We start from the raw sequence: 16,348 nt of genomic DNA, 5'->3' as shown, positions 1-16,348 counted from the left end.
AGTATATGTAAGTGAATGAAGAGTCCAGTGTCCATGTTTGATTTCTCCCTTTTACTGCCTTTGAAGGCAGGGTGGGCAGAATTGAAAATCCATTCCTGTCAACAAAGAGCCAAAATGGTAAATTGAAACTTTTTGAACATGGGACAGCAAAATATTTGGTATGTTTGTTTTGAAAAGAACTTTCAAGATTCAGCCTAATTTTATAATGCTTTAATCTTGTATAAATATTAAAACTGGGACTGCACTTTGGACCACCTTTTAATATTTATACATTTGAATGTGGAAATAAGTAGCATTAAAATTTTGGCATGTGTTGAATTGCCTTGACTGTCAGTCAACAAAATTATAACACTGTGCATATTCATACAAAGTTGTTTCTTGCATATAAAAACTTCTATAGACTGTATCCTTCTTAAGAGATCTGAAAATGTCTAACATGAGATCATTAAATATTCCTTTCATTACTGTTCCTAAGGCTTGCACAGTATCACACTTTGAAAAATATCGTTCAGTTACTGCTTTTGGCTGTGGAATTCACTGAAGGAGCTCATATTAAAGAGTTTGGCTGGAATTACAGAGATTAAGTCAGTGCTTGTTATTGTTATTGCTGAAGTTTTGATTTGCTGGCTGAAAGCTTTCTTAGAGTAGCTTCAAATGTTTTCATTCTAATTGCTTTTCTAAAACTTTTAAATCTGTGCTATCTGCAAAGAGTGTGTCTGATGGAGATTGGAGGATATATGAATGAAATAGAAATGTCTTTTTCTTTAGAATCATGCTCAAGTATTTTAGCCCACTGAGGTGTTATTTTGCACGCTCTATATATACACACACATGCATAGCCACATGTATATCAACATATATAAAACAACGTGGCAGATGTTTAAGACTCAAAAATTGAAATCTAAATTGTCCCTTGAATTAAAGGCTTTAAAGATTTTAAATATTAAAAGACTTTCAAATGTGTGGTTATGCAGATACTTGCATACAAAATCAATAATTAATGAACCACCAATGAGATTATTCATTTCCTGAAAATTCAGCATTGGGGTTGTGACTGCAAAATTGGAGACTTAGGTACATTGAACTGAAGAGTTTGCACTCCTGTCTTCCCTTGGCTGGTTGCTCCCTAGCTGTGTGTTCTTAAGCAAATTAAGCTTTTTGGTGGGAAATCCTCTGTTTTCAAAGGGGCCTGCATTTCCTCCTAATGATTGCAGGATCCTGCTACTGTATCAGAGAATCCTGAAGACATCAAGAGGAATAACTGTCACATAGTAAGTTCTGGTGGTCAAAGTCACCAAGCTTCTCAGGTAGTTTTTCACACATACATGGAGGTCTTCCCTAAAAACAATTTATAAAAGGAGCCTAGCAGGAAAAGAGCCTACTTCTAGAAGATGTTGTCTGCTGAAAATAAGAATTATCTGTCTCAGAAAACCGATTCTTTTGTACTGTCCTACAGTAATCATAGGGCAAAGACTGTAAGATCATTGAGTCCAACCATTATCTAACTCTCCCAAGTCTGATGCTAAACCATGTCTCTCAGCATCACATCTCATGATGCTTTCTTCATGTCTTTTCATAGAATCAGAATCATAGAATGGTTTAGGTTGGAAGGGACTTCAAAGATATCCAGTTCCAACCTCCTGCCATAGGCAGGGACACCTCCCACTAGAACAGGTCTCTCAAGGCCTCATCCAGCCTGGCCTTGAACACCTCCAGGGAGGGAGCATCCACAGCCTTCCTGGGCAACCCTTTCCAGTGTCTCACCACCCTCACTGGAAAGAACTTCTTGCTGATACCTACTTTTAATCTCCCCTCTTCCAGTTTAAACCCATTACTCCTTGTCCTGTCATTACAAGACCTTGTCAATAGTCCCTCTCCGGCCTTCCTGTAGGCCCTCTTCAGATACTGGAAGGCCACTACAGGTCTCCTCGAAGCCTTCTCTTCTCCAGGCTGAAGAGGCCCAGCTCTTGTAGCCTGTCCTCCTAGCAGAGGTGCTGCAGCCCTCTGATCATCTTTGTGGCCCTCCTCTGGACAGTTCCATGTCCTTCCTGTGTTGGGGGCTCCTAGAACTGCACACAGTACTCCAGGTGGGGTCTGAGGAGAGCAGAGTAAAAGGGGACAATCCCCTCCCTTGCCCTGCTGGCCATGCTTCTTTTGCTGTGGCCCAGCACACAGTTGCTGTCTGGGCTGCACGTGCACGCTGTTGATCTTTTCATCCACCCAGACCCCCAGGTCCTTTTCCTCAGGGCTTCTCTCCAGCCATTTGCCACTCGGCCTGTATCTGTGCTTGGGATTGTGCCGACCCAGGTGCAGGACCTTACGCTTGGCCTTGTTGAATGTCATGAGGTTGGCCTTGGCCCACCTCGTCCAGGTCCCTCTGGATGGATCCTTGCTCTCTAGCAAGTCAGCTGTGCCACACAGCTTGGTGTCGTCTGCAAACTTGCTAAGGGTGCTCTCAATTCCTTTGTCCATATCACTGACAGAGATGTCAAACAGCACTGACCCCTGATGGATGCCACTTGTTGCTGCTCTCCAGGTGGACGTTGTGCCCTTGATCACCACTCTCTGTGTGCGACCATCCGGCCGGTTCCTTGTCACTGATTGTAAATTGGCTGTAAGCGTCATTGGCAAGGCCCAAGTATAAAGGTGGCCTGTATAGTAGTGTGTGTTCCCTGGTGGTCCTGTTCTTTGTCACCTTCTTCAAAAATGGCACCTTTTGCTGAGGAAAGCATGGTCTCAGCCTGTGTGTTCATACCCGTGTGCACACATGCACATAGTGGTTTGATCTTTGGTGTGACTGGGATATCTGTCTGCTTGCTAACATTTGGGCAGTGGCTGGCCCAAATAGCCTTTTAACTGCATCTGGGCCAAGTCTCACTCTCCTTATACTCTGTGACTCAATCCTTAACCAACAGGGGCTGCATGTTGTCTGTGGTAAAAAATACTTCTTGAGTCTGGCAGTGTGTGCTGGTTCTTCCAAAATGTTAACATCTTGCCAGAGGAGTCCAGGAATTTCTGTGAATAGCTATGTCATGCCAAAATCAAGGATACCATTTTGCATTCATTCTGAGACAAGGTTACTTTATTATTTCCAAAGTTTAAATTGCAGGTTTTAAAGGGTGCTTCTGTCACTTACAACAATGCAAATCCTTAACACCTTTAGTGATGTTATATCTATGAATCATCTGCTGTAATCTGCCTCATTGTTTCTAGTAGCAAAACTCATATAGAATACTCATATTTTATGAAATTATATGAATACCACCTGCTGCTTCTGAAGTATTGAAAGTGTCAGCAAGGACTTGCTCTTCCAGAAAAGAACACTCTGCTCCTGCAATGAGTACATCGTACTTAAAAGTAAAGCCTCTATAGAGATCAACTGGATATACATCTGGAACAGGCACGATTGGAGAATTCTCAGCTGTTATTTTTGCTTTCACTGAGGATATAAATTCTGCTTCCTGATGAGAAAAAAAAACAACTGAATTTAATACATCTGTTGAGGACACTGCTGTACATAGATGTTGATAGTTGATAGTAATGAAAGGAAAAAAATGAATAAAGCCCCATCTCCCAACCATCCTCCCACTCCATCTATTTCCGTTGCCAGAATAATTTTAGTGTATATTGTTTTGTTTGGAGTAATCAGGCTGAAGTAGCATTAGTCCAGCTTCTCATCTTTTAATTACAGACAGTTTATTGTCTGTGCTGTCCCACTTTCTGCATGGTTCCCCACCAGCCAGCTAGACTTAGCAATCTCCATTAATTTAATTTGGCATTTCATTCAATCAGACAGGCTGTGAACATGATGAATATTTTTTTTTTAGATAACACAATGCTCATTCTTAATTGATGTCCTTATCAGACATTGTATTTGCCAGAGCTGTAATTATTGGTCAGGCAGCAAAATCAAATCTGCCCAAATGCAGTGAAGATGTTATTTGCTGAAATTATTAAGATACAGTACTTAGACCTGCAAAGTAATTTAGTTTTGGTCTGTAATTATATCTTTTGGGATCGTTACCTTTCTTTTTACTCATAAGGATAGTGTAACCTCAGAGGATTTAATTTGCCAAATATGAGGATAGAACTGAGATCCTTGCCATAATAGAGATAAGTAAATATTATTCTAGATAAAGTTCTGAGCATACTCATGCCATAAAATAATTGTATCAATGGCCATATTTTTACGAAAATATGGATTCTAATTTTATTGCAGAAATACTGAAAGTGTGATCATTGGAGGCTGCCATTTTCAACAGACAGTAAGCAGTCTTCAGGAATGTTGGAGTTTGGATGTACAACTCTCTAAAATACAGATGCAAGCAGTTATGTAGAGCTGTGGCAGAACTAATTTAGAGCTAGTTTTGCAGGCAGGAGTTCAGTACCAGGCCAGCAGGAATTTTGTCTAGGGATACTATGCTGAGAAACTCTAAAGTATGTGTTTTGACTAAATATTAACTAACAATTATAAAAGGACTGTTAATGTCATAGATAAGCCTGAGTTTTGTTTTGGAGTAAAGGTTGGGATAGAGATTTTTTTTAAATTAAAATAAATAAATAAATAAATAAATAAATATGTTCTCAGATACATGATAGGTAGTCTTTGAGTAAAGAATTGCAGTTACTCATTTCAAGCAAAATAGAAGTTTCTGGATTAGTTACGGGAAGATAAAATGTGTTTCATTCATATCCTGGATATACTTGGAATTTTTTTTTTGTGAGACTCATGTTCTGTGGTTCTGGCGATAGTCTGTGCTGGAACAGTAACCCTTCCAGTGCTTTCTTCTTCCTTTGGTTACACTGTTAAGTTAAGTAGCAGTATTATAAAAGAAGATCCAGTATATTTGCCTGATAAACCTAATTTTACTGTTGTATATGAAAGTGTTTTGTAAGTTAATATTCATTCCATTGAGATACTCAGATAAAAGTCTGGGCTTCTCTATGCCTGCTTTTAAATTTTTATGTATTCTCTATTTGCACTCTTTAGGAAAGGTATTGTGGATGTGAGTTCCAGCATTTTTTGTGTTAGAGTTGCATCACAACTAAGCTGACTTTTAGACAGGCATGTAGAAAGTTGTAACAAATATTAATGACTACACCATGTAAGAAAAATAATTTCTCCCTCAAAGCCAGTAGCAAAATTTCCATTAACTTCTGGATGATCAAAACATAATTTTGTTATCTGTAACAACTTCAAAACCAGTTATTTGCTTCTCGTGTTGTCTTTTCTTTAAGTTATTCTGCTTTCATCCTATAGTTTTTTGGTGTCAACTTCTCTCTTGCTTGTTTTATGTCTTGCTGCTGAAGAAGAGCCCAGGCAGTGGTATGCTATTTAACCTTTTGAGGTTTTTCAGAAGGTTTTTTCCAGTAGGAATTCAGGCTCTAAACATGTATTCACCAATTTTTATCACAAACTGCCAAGACTTTCTGCAACATGCAGACTTTTTCCTTAGAACAGCTCTTCATTGGGTTCAGCTCTCATAACCAACCCATTTCTAAGCTCCGATGAGTGCAAAGGGTAGCTTGAAAACCAAAGCACCATTGTGCTCTGCTGATTCCAAGTGGCTGGTCCCTAGATGTGCTAGTAGGTATAATATTTAGCTTAGGAGGTTTGATCTATTAAAATAGGTGCTTTGTACAGTGACACGCAGTTGATTTGGTCTTCAACAGGGCATGTATTGGGAAAGAAATAGAGTGCATGAATTTTTCCTTAGCGTTACAAATCCACAGATTTCCTAGAAGATAGGAATAGAGCTAGATACAGGGCACCAAGTTTAGTCGTCATAGCTAAGAGAAGAGCTTCAGCAAGCTTTGGCAGCAAATTGCAGTACTTAGGCTTAATATATTTATGAAAACCGAAGATGGAGTTTATTGAACTCCTGGAATCAAAGAAAACAAATTGTAATTGTATTGCAATTATATGCTGCTAAAGGAAACAAGATTTTATTTCACTGTAAAGAGTGAGTGTGCCTTGAGATCTTTACATGCAAAAGTTTATGTAAAACCCATTTAATTGCTGTGTTTAAGCAATTTGCAAAGCACCTGAATGCCAGCACAAACCAAAAAGATTGGTGGACTCTTGCTCTCGTCCCAGGGAACCCCAGTAGGTGGGTCCCTACAGTGGTATACCTAGGCAGACCAAATCACTGCATCTGCCCTTAATGTGAATGCCTGCTGTCAACTCTAGCAATGCTCTGAGGTGTGTTTATGAGGGGTCTGAGGAAGGAATCCTTTAGAAAATAAATGCAATGAGACTCATTTCACACAAAAAAAAAACACGTTTCCCAAATTATTTGCCTAAAATAGACAAGAACCCCTTGTTCTATTTAGGATGATTTATAACTGTTCCCAGCTGATCACAACAGTGTTTTCTAAATTAAAAGCCATTAATTATAGCCTTATATAGATACAAAGATATGCAAGAAGTGCTTTATAATTCCAGCTCTGCACTTCAGGTGAGAGCTTTTTAAATTACTTGGACCATTGGAGCCACCTGCTTGACTAAACGCTGAGGGCCCTGTGTTTCGGTACTCATCAGTGCATTGCAGTGTTAACATTGTTACTGATTTTTCTCATTTCTCCAGGGCAAATACTAATTAATGGATACAATTCACAGCTGATTAGCTGTAGTTTCTTCAGTAATTACATTCGCAGACTAACTGTTCAGAAGAGGATTTCTAACCCAGTTCTTATTTCACTCTAAGCTTAATTTGTTTTTTGAATTGTTTAGGCCCTTAAGATAATAACCATTTTATTTTCTTTTGTTGTTATAGGTACTGTTAGATAATAAGGAAGTTTAATCTTAGAAATACTCACTGATAATTGTTGTGTGCCTTTAATGGATTTCTAATTCAGTGACCAAAAAAATAATTTAATAGTCTTAATTATGAACCATACTAACAAAAGCCTAAATATGCCAGGTTCTAAAACCTGTGTATGAGTCATACATAATAGGGCCTTAAATGTTGTAGCCCAAGAACAGAGTGCATCTAAGGCTATGTGCTTGTAACTTTTAGCTTTGACATTCCTGGTTACATCATTTACTTCCACAGTCTTAAATTGAATGTCACTTTCCCTTTTCATTATTTCAGAACAACAAACAAACAGAGATAAAGAACAATCAGAACAGCAGTAACTGTGGCGTGAGGAATACAGACAGGTCAAAACAATGTAGAATATTACTCTTTAAGGTAAAAGCTACATTTTGGTTTTGAGGCACTGCAGCCCTTTGGATGCTAAACTCATTAATGTTTGTTCCTACTTACGTATCCAGTGTTGGAGCTGTATTTGGCCTATTGTAACTTTGTGCTTGGGTAGGAACTTGAAAACTTTATTTCTTGAATCTTTTTTTTCCTTCTTACAATAGAAAGACAGCTCTGCTGGAGCCATTTGAGCTTTTCATCTAAGTCCTTCTTAGTTTACCACTACCTCACATGAAAAAAAAAAAAATCTATCCTGTCAATCTCACTGTGGAGCTGAGGTACTGTGGGTTTGTGCAACAAATCCCCCCCCCCCAAACACCCTTATGTGCCAAAACAGTAATGTGAATGTGCAACTTTGAATTTTTAATCTGAAAAAAATGGGTGACATCTGGGCTTTTAAAAAATGGATGACATTGCTTGAGTACCTGCAGAGCTGGGGATGACAGAGTTTTAGTAGCTATGAGGCAGCCTACGTATTGCGTTAAGGCCTCTGTTGCTTAACATGTGTTGTAGGTTGAGAGATTCAGCACGTTAAATACACAAATGGAATTTCACACTTCAGAATGAGAAATCTCATCACATATTCCTTGATCCTCAGGATTGTCTTCTGACTTCCTTCTTTCATCAATAAGGTCATCATGTACATGAGGCTCCACTTCTTTGTGTCCATGTTTGGTTTTTTCACCACCTTTCATTAAAGTTTCCCCCTTGGTTTTTTTTTCAGTTTTTCTTTGTTTTTTGTTTGTTTGGTTGGGTTTTTTTAGCTCCTTTTAATTTGCAGTCTTATTTTCAGAAATAGATTTCTGGAGCTTTTAGGAAAAGAGCTTTTCTTGAAAGCATCACTTTGGCCTCTCCACTGCTCCATGGTGCTGGAGGAACTGGTCAGAAGATGTCTGGAGGTCAAAAATGCTTCCCCTGCTGAAAACACTTAGGCACCAAGTACTGCTGTAGGACATAAAATTGGAAAAAAGTAGTTTTCCTTTAGGAGGGGTTCAGCTGGCTGGTCTTAAAGCACAACAGTTTATGAGTTGGAAAGAACAGTCTGTGCAAGTGCATGGTCTTCAGCATCTGTTGCAGAGCTCGTGCTGCTGCTGGTAGTGTATGCTGTTATGCTTTTGAGGGGGACAGGCCCAGCAAGGTCTGGCAAGATAAAGCCCTTCCTGAAGAAAATGTGCTTTTACAGAACTCAAAAATGCGAGTTACAGGAAAAATGCTTAGTGTGGCTTTGGCAGCAGAGACGTCAGGGCACTGAAGGGACAGCACAGAGAGTTTTCTCTCATTGGTCTTTTACTTTGCAGCATGTACTGTGCCTGATAATAGACATGTGAAGCCTGTGATGTCATGTTTTAGTGGTAGCTGCAGAAGAGGTGTAGTATCTGCCTCATGAAGGGAGGTCTCTAGATGCCAGCCTCCTCCAGGAGCACATTTAGAAAGACTCCTGGAAGTGCCATATAAGGGGATGAGGCACACCAGGTATCAATTAAGCAAATGCTGGTAGCCTCTCTTCCATGCTCAGTCTGTAAAAGGGAAAAAAGTACATTATCACAGTATCATCAGGGTTGGAAGAGACCTCGCAGATCAATCAAGTCCAACCCTTTACCTTAAGCAAATGCTCATGCTTGAGAATTTGGGGGAAATGACTCTATGACATCAGAGAGGATCCTTTCAGATCAGTCCTGTGTAAGACAGGCTTGCACCTCAGTGGCAGCAAGTGGCATTCAGTCCACCCTGGGAAGATTTCAAGGCAGGATACTATAATTATGTACCATGGAAAGATGTAGTAGAATCCAAATGTCTTTTCTGGAGAATAGTCTCTTTCTAATGATTGTTTCATTTCCAAAATCACTCCTAGGTTTGTGGGTGGCTTTGCTACACTGGCAAAGAAGATTGAAGAGATTGTACACTTGGATATTGTCCATGTACAGACCTGGGGATGCAGAGCATGTAATAACAGTGCTGAATCCAATCTAGTTCTGACTTGAAAGAACAGCTGCAAAATTACATTTTTATCTGTATGTTGGTTTGGGTTTTGTTGTGCTTTTTTCAACATTTTCTGTGCTAGTGATGGGGTAAAGAAAGTTTATCGTGGGATGCATTAAAATGCAAATATTTATTTTTCTTTCAGTTTGGAAACAATAACAGCTACATGAACATGGCAGAGGCCAAACAATGCATTTCTTGCTGCAAATGAGGTAAATGTTTTTCTTTTTTATCTGTGCTCGTATTTTGCTGTTTGCTGTGATAAGTAACAGACTGAATGGATGAAAAGTGAAGTGCTGAATTTCTGTGTGTTTTATGAGCACAAAATAAAGACTTTAATGAGAAAGAAAATAACCTGACAGCTCTCCATTACTAGTCAATTTAGCTGGCCATAAGGCTGTTACTTACATAGCATATCAATAGAAACAAATCTGCTTTATGTATGAAAAAAAAATATAAACAGAGGAAACACAAAGCACAACAGGTGTACACTTCCAAGTTCAGCTTAGTAGTAACCATTACTAGCTCGTGTGCTAGTGTCATTTATAGATAGAAATAACTGAATTTGGGTTTTTAGTACTGTTGTAAGTTAGAACAACACCACCTTTGTTGCCTAAGACATGGGTGCTGTATGAAGGAAACTGACCAGGATCAAGAACAAACCCTGGGGCTGGGCTGATAGGAGGCTGGCTGGGTGAGGTGACATGTTTGATCACTGCCTTGGAAAACAGGAAAGAGGAGAAGGTGTGGCAGTTGCAGTCTTCGTGTATTCATTGCAAGTGAGGCTGCCTTGCAGCCCAGCTATCAGACTATCAACATGCCAATACTGACCTCAGCTCCACACAGGAAACACCTTTTCGCTCAGACCCCCTGAGAAATAGAAGCTGTTATTCCAAAGGAAGACTGGAACCCAGAAGATTGCACCATCTGGTAACCATGCATATCGGTGTGGAGAACAGAAAATAAGTATTCACTATATGGTACATGCCTTAAGTGATCTTCCAACATGACGAAGGGGTTCAGTAACTGGGCAGCCTTGACTTTAAACAGTGCCAGTGGTGATTTGGTCACAGGTGTTCTTGTGCACTTCTGAAAAAGCAGTCTTGGAGAAAACAAGCTGGAAGGTGTAACAATAAATACAAAGGCTAGATTTCAGAGTTGTATTTTATTAATCATTTATACAGTGGTCACCATCTCTTTTACCCAGCAAGACTGCTTAGATAGGGGAATATTGTTTGGCACTAGCTCCAGTGTTATTTGTGATAATGAACACAAACCCCATCTGTAATGACAACATGATGTTTCTTTCTGTAGAATTTCTTTCCTACATTTGAATCAAACATTGATGAAAGCTCTGCTGCCAGCAGCTGTTCAGAGACAATTTAATTCCAGCTGTGATAATTCAACCGTGTCAGACATTGGCTGTTATATGTTGATACAACAGTTCTCCAGATTTGCATTTTTATCAAAAGGAACAAATGTTTTGAACATTTCAGTACAGATGTGCATTTAACCACACACTTTTTTTTTTTGAAAACGTGTAAGATATAAATATTTGAAAAGTTAATAACTTCAAAAATGTGACTGCTAAGGTTATACCATCTTTTGGTCATAACAGCACCTTTCAGCAATCCTAAATTGTGTACTGTTACGCCTCTTTTTACAGATTGAATAGCCCAGTGATTTGAATTTGAAACTGCTTCACTAAGGGATTTTCTGTCTTAGATGGCAGCTATTTTATCCTCAGTCTTAGATCTATTGTTGTTTTGTTTTTTAAAAATGCTATATACATGTTTGGACAAGTTGTTGTTGTGAGAATTAAATTAACTTTTACCAATCCAACCATTAAGAAGAATGCTGCTTTTCTAAGTAAAATGTTGTATTATTATCTAGCCATGCTGCCTATTTATGCATCTGATCTAGAGTTATTCTGTTAGCTGAGGAAAAAAAAGATCCAGTTATTATGATTACTACTATCTCATAAATATGTCAAGTAGAGAGAGGTTCAAATGTAGTATAATGATACTGATTGCACTGAACCCTTTTTGCTTGAACAAGGATAAGAATATGATTAAGTGTTAGCGTTCGCATAAAACATGAAACCTAAACTTTGCAATTACTGCATTACAATATATTTAATTATAGTGGGTTTTACATTAGCATGAAGGTACCGTTCTTGCTATGATTTGAGCCTGAGCACTGCTGAGCTAGAAGCCCATTTTATTCCTGTAAATAATGCCGTAGAGTGTAATCCTAGAACACATTGAGGCTTAGAAGCCACACATTGCTTTATGTTTTCTGTCTCTATGTCATGATTACTAAAACCCATTCTAAAGCACCTTAAATATTTATTGAAATAATATTTCAAGTGTTAATTACAGTGGTAATGAAAACAGCCAAATGCCACATATCAAGAATGAGTGTTTATCCGTATTGTTAATGTGATATGTTAGATTCCATTAAGCAGTAATGGGGGGTAGCAATGAGTCACAAATTACAGTTGCATCTGTTTACTAGACCACATTAGTGCCAAAATAACTGCAAATGCAGCCATAGGGTTATGTTCATTAGCCCAGCCACTTCTGGCCAATCCATCCTTTGTGTTTCTGAGCTATGGGGTCCACAGGAAGAAAAATTCACACCTTTTGTAATACAGCAGCAGGGAAGTCAAACGTCTCTCTAATGCAGGCCCAGCTTTCACATCCAGAATTAAGTTGCAGTCCTGCAGTTCGAGCAAGATGGGCAGAGTCAGAACAGACTCTGATGGTACTGCAGACTGCAGCAATCTGGGACCTCATCATTTCTGGTGTGAGACCAATAATGACAGCTGACAGGTTCTATATGCAAGCAAAGGTTTTTCTGTGTTTTCAGTTTCCATCTTCTCTCAAGCGGTTATTAATTTATATCATCATTAACAGTTTGAAGGATGACAATTTGCAGCAGTTAATGAGATCTTTCACTGAACATGTCATTTTTAAATTAACTGGCATTAAGTCACTCTTTCAAACAATGTAAATAATACATAAAACAATTCCCGCCTCCCCCCACTCAAATCCTGAACTAATGCAAACAAACAAATCCCAGAGCAGCCTTGCATGTCCAGAACAAGACAAAAGTGCCTATTTTAGGATTGCCAATGCCCAATTGATCAAGACAGTCCTGATTTGGTACATTTAAAATGGCCCCAATTCAAGCACTGAATTTCTATTATTAAGTAGCACTGGACCTGAATAATATATGAAAGTTCATTTAACTCACAAGAAATTTGAATAAGCATAGCTCCATTTGTTTCCCAAATAAAAGTCAGCAATGTTGAAGCCAGATACAGACTCTACTTGAATAAAGATTATCTTTGACAGACACATGCACACGTAACAAACACGCACAAACCTGAAGATAACTGGCAGTAAATGTTTTGCTCAAGGCATCTTAACAGGTGTTCAGCTCGTAACAAACCTACCTGTTCAAACAAAAGCTGGCTTGCTTCAGAAAGCACTGGAAGCTTTTATACGTGTCTCTCCTCCAAATTACAACCCCTGTTTGAAAGAGTGCCTTGTATTTTGGGGATAGAAAAGCAAATAAAGACCAGAATTACGGTATTTCATGTTTACTAGTGGATTAAAAGGCAACAAAAGATGTGAAATGGTCATTGCTGAGTCATGCGGTGTGTGTGCCACGAAATTGTCAGTATTTATGAAGCGTGAGAGTAATGTAAGCTGTTTGTGCTATTTTACTAACATATCAATAAAGTGGCAATTTGTTGTACAGCCAAATCCAATGTAGCTGATATTCAGACTAACAACAAAGACAGATGTTGCTAATTAAGTACGCATTAAAAAACTGTTAATACTGATACTCCATTAAAGCCGTATGATAATGAGACTTAAATTTTTAATCACAATCATCCACAAACCTCTTCACTGTAGGAAACTTGACAATTTTGTTGTGTGTAGCATTTGCCTTTGAGAAAGGAACAGGATTTGGGCTGCAAGTTCTGAAGGTGGTTGCTGAGAGCAGTGTGCCCTAACGTGGTTTACCTTGTCCTGTCCTTTTCTAGCAGACCTTTCACACGCCGAGCCTTGGGGATGAGGAGTTTGAAATCCCACCCATTACCCCTCCACCTGAGTCAGACCCTGCCCTGGGGATGACAGATATACTCCTGGCCCTTTCAGGGCCTGGTGACCAGCTGCCTGCACAAGGAAATGAATTTACACCTCAGTTTCCCCCGCAGAGCTTGGATCTTCCCTCTATTACAATATCCCGAAATCTCGTGGAGCAAGATGTGTCATCCATAGCAATGGACTGCACATGTAGGTCTGGTGCTCTGTGTCAAATATTGCCTATCAAAGTATAGTGATGCATATTTGGGTCATCGGTCTGATCTCCCGGAAGGCCTGTATGGTTTGTTGTTATTGTAGCCTGACCAAGCCTTTGCCAGTGTTGTGTATCAGGGGCACGCAAATTCTGTATGAACGGTGACACGTCACCAGCGTTAGCAGCAAATAGCAAACATGCTATCAGTCAGTTCCCTAAGGCAGTTGGCAAATGGTTAACAGTATTAGTGATTTGGGAGGGTAAAGGAGGATGTTAATGCACAGTGCATTTCTATACTGTGCAAAGAGATCTCGTAAAGAAACAGGCTTGATAAGCACAGAATTTTGATAATGGACTCAGAAGGCCCTATTCATTGACACCATGTGAATCCCAAGTGGTGTCAGAAGTTAAAAAGGTGTGTCACAGTCGACACTGGCATCAAGAGCTGAAAGACCAGTGTTGGCCAGGGTGAGCTACAGCACTTCAAAGGAATTACATGTCTCTGTTTCAAGTACAGGACCCACATCTGACAACCATCAGGATATTCTGAAAGTGCCATATTGAGAGTAGTTCAGAAAGAGAGCCAGGCAGCAGTAAAACCCCATATATTTTCCCTATAATCTAATACATTTCATTGGCTTAATGGTTTGTAAGGATTGGAGGGGCTTCATTTTGGTTTGTTTTAATTCATAAATCAGTGAACCTTGCTCATACTTGGAAATATAGGGCCATAAAATCTTTGTTTGGTCCAATGGTCTTGTTGATTATAGACAAAAAGGCAAGATGGGCCTGTTTTCCTGTTGTTGGGCTGTTTCCAAGGCCTCTGGAATGGGGAGGGATAATCTGGATGTGGGGAAAGGCTGAGTGATAGAACTGTTCGTCTAATTCCAGTCATCATTCTGCTAATTAGAAAAATCAAAACCAATGCTGTGTGGACTCGTCTCCAGAATCTATACCCCCAGTGTATGGCTGTGGTGTCAATAGAAGGTTATGTAGGGCAGTTTCCACTTTCTAACGGCATTTCCCTTCACCTTTGGGGATCTCCCAGCTTGGGTTTCACTTAGCCTTGTGCAGTAACATTTGTACTTGTGGTGATGAGACACAGCTTTAGGTCAGTTTGTCATGGTAAGCACTTTGAACTCTGTGGTTACAATTAGAATTAGTTCTGATGCTGCATATTGAAGATGAAGTGTTTATCTTGAACAGACATTTTACATCAACTGTATTATTTTTTTATTAACTCTTTTATATGGGACCTTTAGCTAAACTTAGTGTAGAGAACATACAGATTTACTGCTGGACTCTGGTAAGGTCATTGTGTTGTCATATTATGATTTCATGTAAATCTTTTCTGCTTGTTTATTATTCTGGCAAGCAAAATTTAATTAAAGATTTACAAATCAACACACAGCAAATATTTCTCTGGAATTTTGCAGGCTGCTGGCTGCATTGCAAATGTTAATATTTCCTTGGAGGTCACAAAGAGTAGCTAGCATTAATACAGAATTACACACAAACTGCTCACTGTTGAGGAGGTGCAGAATTCAGTAATTTCATATAAACAAAGCAGGGACTGTCTAAAACAGACCTTGAAGGTTATGATACTTTCAGATCTCCTTCTGAATGGGGATTGTGTACACACTAGACATGCTGGGTGGCTACTAAAGAAAGATCAGATGAATAAAATCTGAGTCAGGAATGTTGTGCCTGAAATCCAAAGTAATGTAGCATGTGTATACAGAATACAATGGAATTTGCTCAGGAAAAGTAATAAATGTCCTGAAGGAGGTCAGTGTTGCGTTGTGTGTGGGTATTCCCTCAATGTTATTGAGATGATGCATTCTTTCACTGAGTGTGATTCTTTTGTCAGTAAATGTGGTTAGCTTAACATGTCCAACTAGAAGATCCTCCTCGTTAGCAATCTCTTCTCTCACCTATTCTTGCACTGGATGAGAAGTTTCCTTTTTTTCTAGGCTATGCAATGCATAAATTAATGGCATAGTTTACATGGATTTCAGTGGTAAGCATTTGCTCCTCTAGAGGTCAAAGAGAAGATCTAGAGAAGCTCACGCCTTCGTATCCCTGTAGCCCAGCATTTTTTAGGCTGATTGACAGTGCTGTGGGTTGGGAACTTGAGTGAGTTTTGCTGCAGAAAGTTCATGAAGAATTTCATGATTTGATAAGGATGAGCCACACAGGGAGGTTTGTGTGGCAGGTACTTCCCCACAACTGCCTGATTTGTTTTATCCTGTGAGATGGAGTGGCCCCCACCATTGTATTTCAGTCAATAGTCTTTTTCTCTTCTGCTCATAAATGCTGGGTAGCTTCAGGAAATTTAAAAGCATTAACAGAGGGTCCTTGCATAGGTTTCCCCTGAACTCACATAGCTCTCCTGAGTACTAAAATTTTCCAGCAGTTAATCTGTATTTCAAAAATAGAAATGAAAACATTGTATCATATTTTATGTGAAAAATGTGCACTTTATTAAACTGGTAAATATTTATTAATAATATTAGAATTCATCTTTAAATTAGACATTTCATGAATTACCTTGCCTTGGAGCTATAAAAACTTTATGGCAGCAATAAAAAAAATGTAAAGGAGGCATTTTGACTATGAAATTTCATTTCATGGTCAATTGAATTTACTATATCTGAAAGAACTAAAGATGGGGTTGTAAAATAATTATGATGTTCGTATACACTTACAGAACAATGTTCTTATCCAGCGATACTGGGATAGTCTTATTTAAAGGCTGTATTAATAGTGCATTGCTTGTCACTAAAGCTGCTTTAGCTGAGTGCAAACTTCAATTATTTTAATATGGAGTTTATTGGTTATGTTGTGAA

The 16,348-nt window shown here is 38.9% G+C and overlaps 1 protein-coding gene across 1 annotated transcript in view; it reads left to right on the top strand.

Annotated features, from left to right (window-relative positions):
- TOX3 (TOX high mobility group box family member 3) overlaps window positions 1–16,348 on the top strand; it is a 73,261-nt gene that overhangs the window by 39,492 nt on the left and 17,421 nt on the right. The window contains 4 exon segments of the mRNA XM_064160370.1: window positions 9,331–9,369; window positions 9,371–9,397; window positions 13,243–13,465; window positions 13,468–13,499. Of these exon segments, the coding sequence (XP_064016440.1) occupies window positions 9,331–9,369; window positions 9,371–9,397; window positions 13,243–13,465; window positions 13,468–13,499 (321 nt within the window).

Source organism: Pogoniulus pusillus, chromosome 20 (assembly GCF_015220805.1).
Source record: "Pogoniulus pusillus isolate bPogPus1 chromosome 20, bPogPus1.pri, whole genome shotgun sequence".
Taxonomy (NCBI): domain Eukaryota; kingdom Metazoa; phylum Chordata; class Aves; order Piciformes; family Lybiidae; genus Pogoniulus; species Pogoniulus pusillus.
The sequence above is the reverse complement of the archived record's forward strand: the minus strand, read 5'-3'. Positions and strand labels throughout refer to the sequence as shown.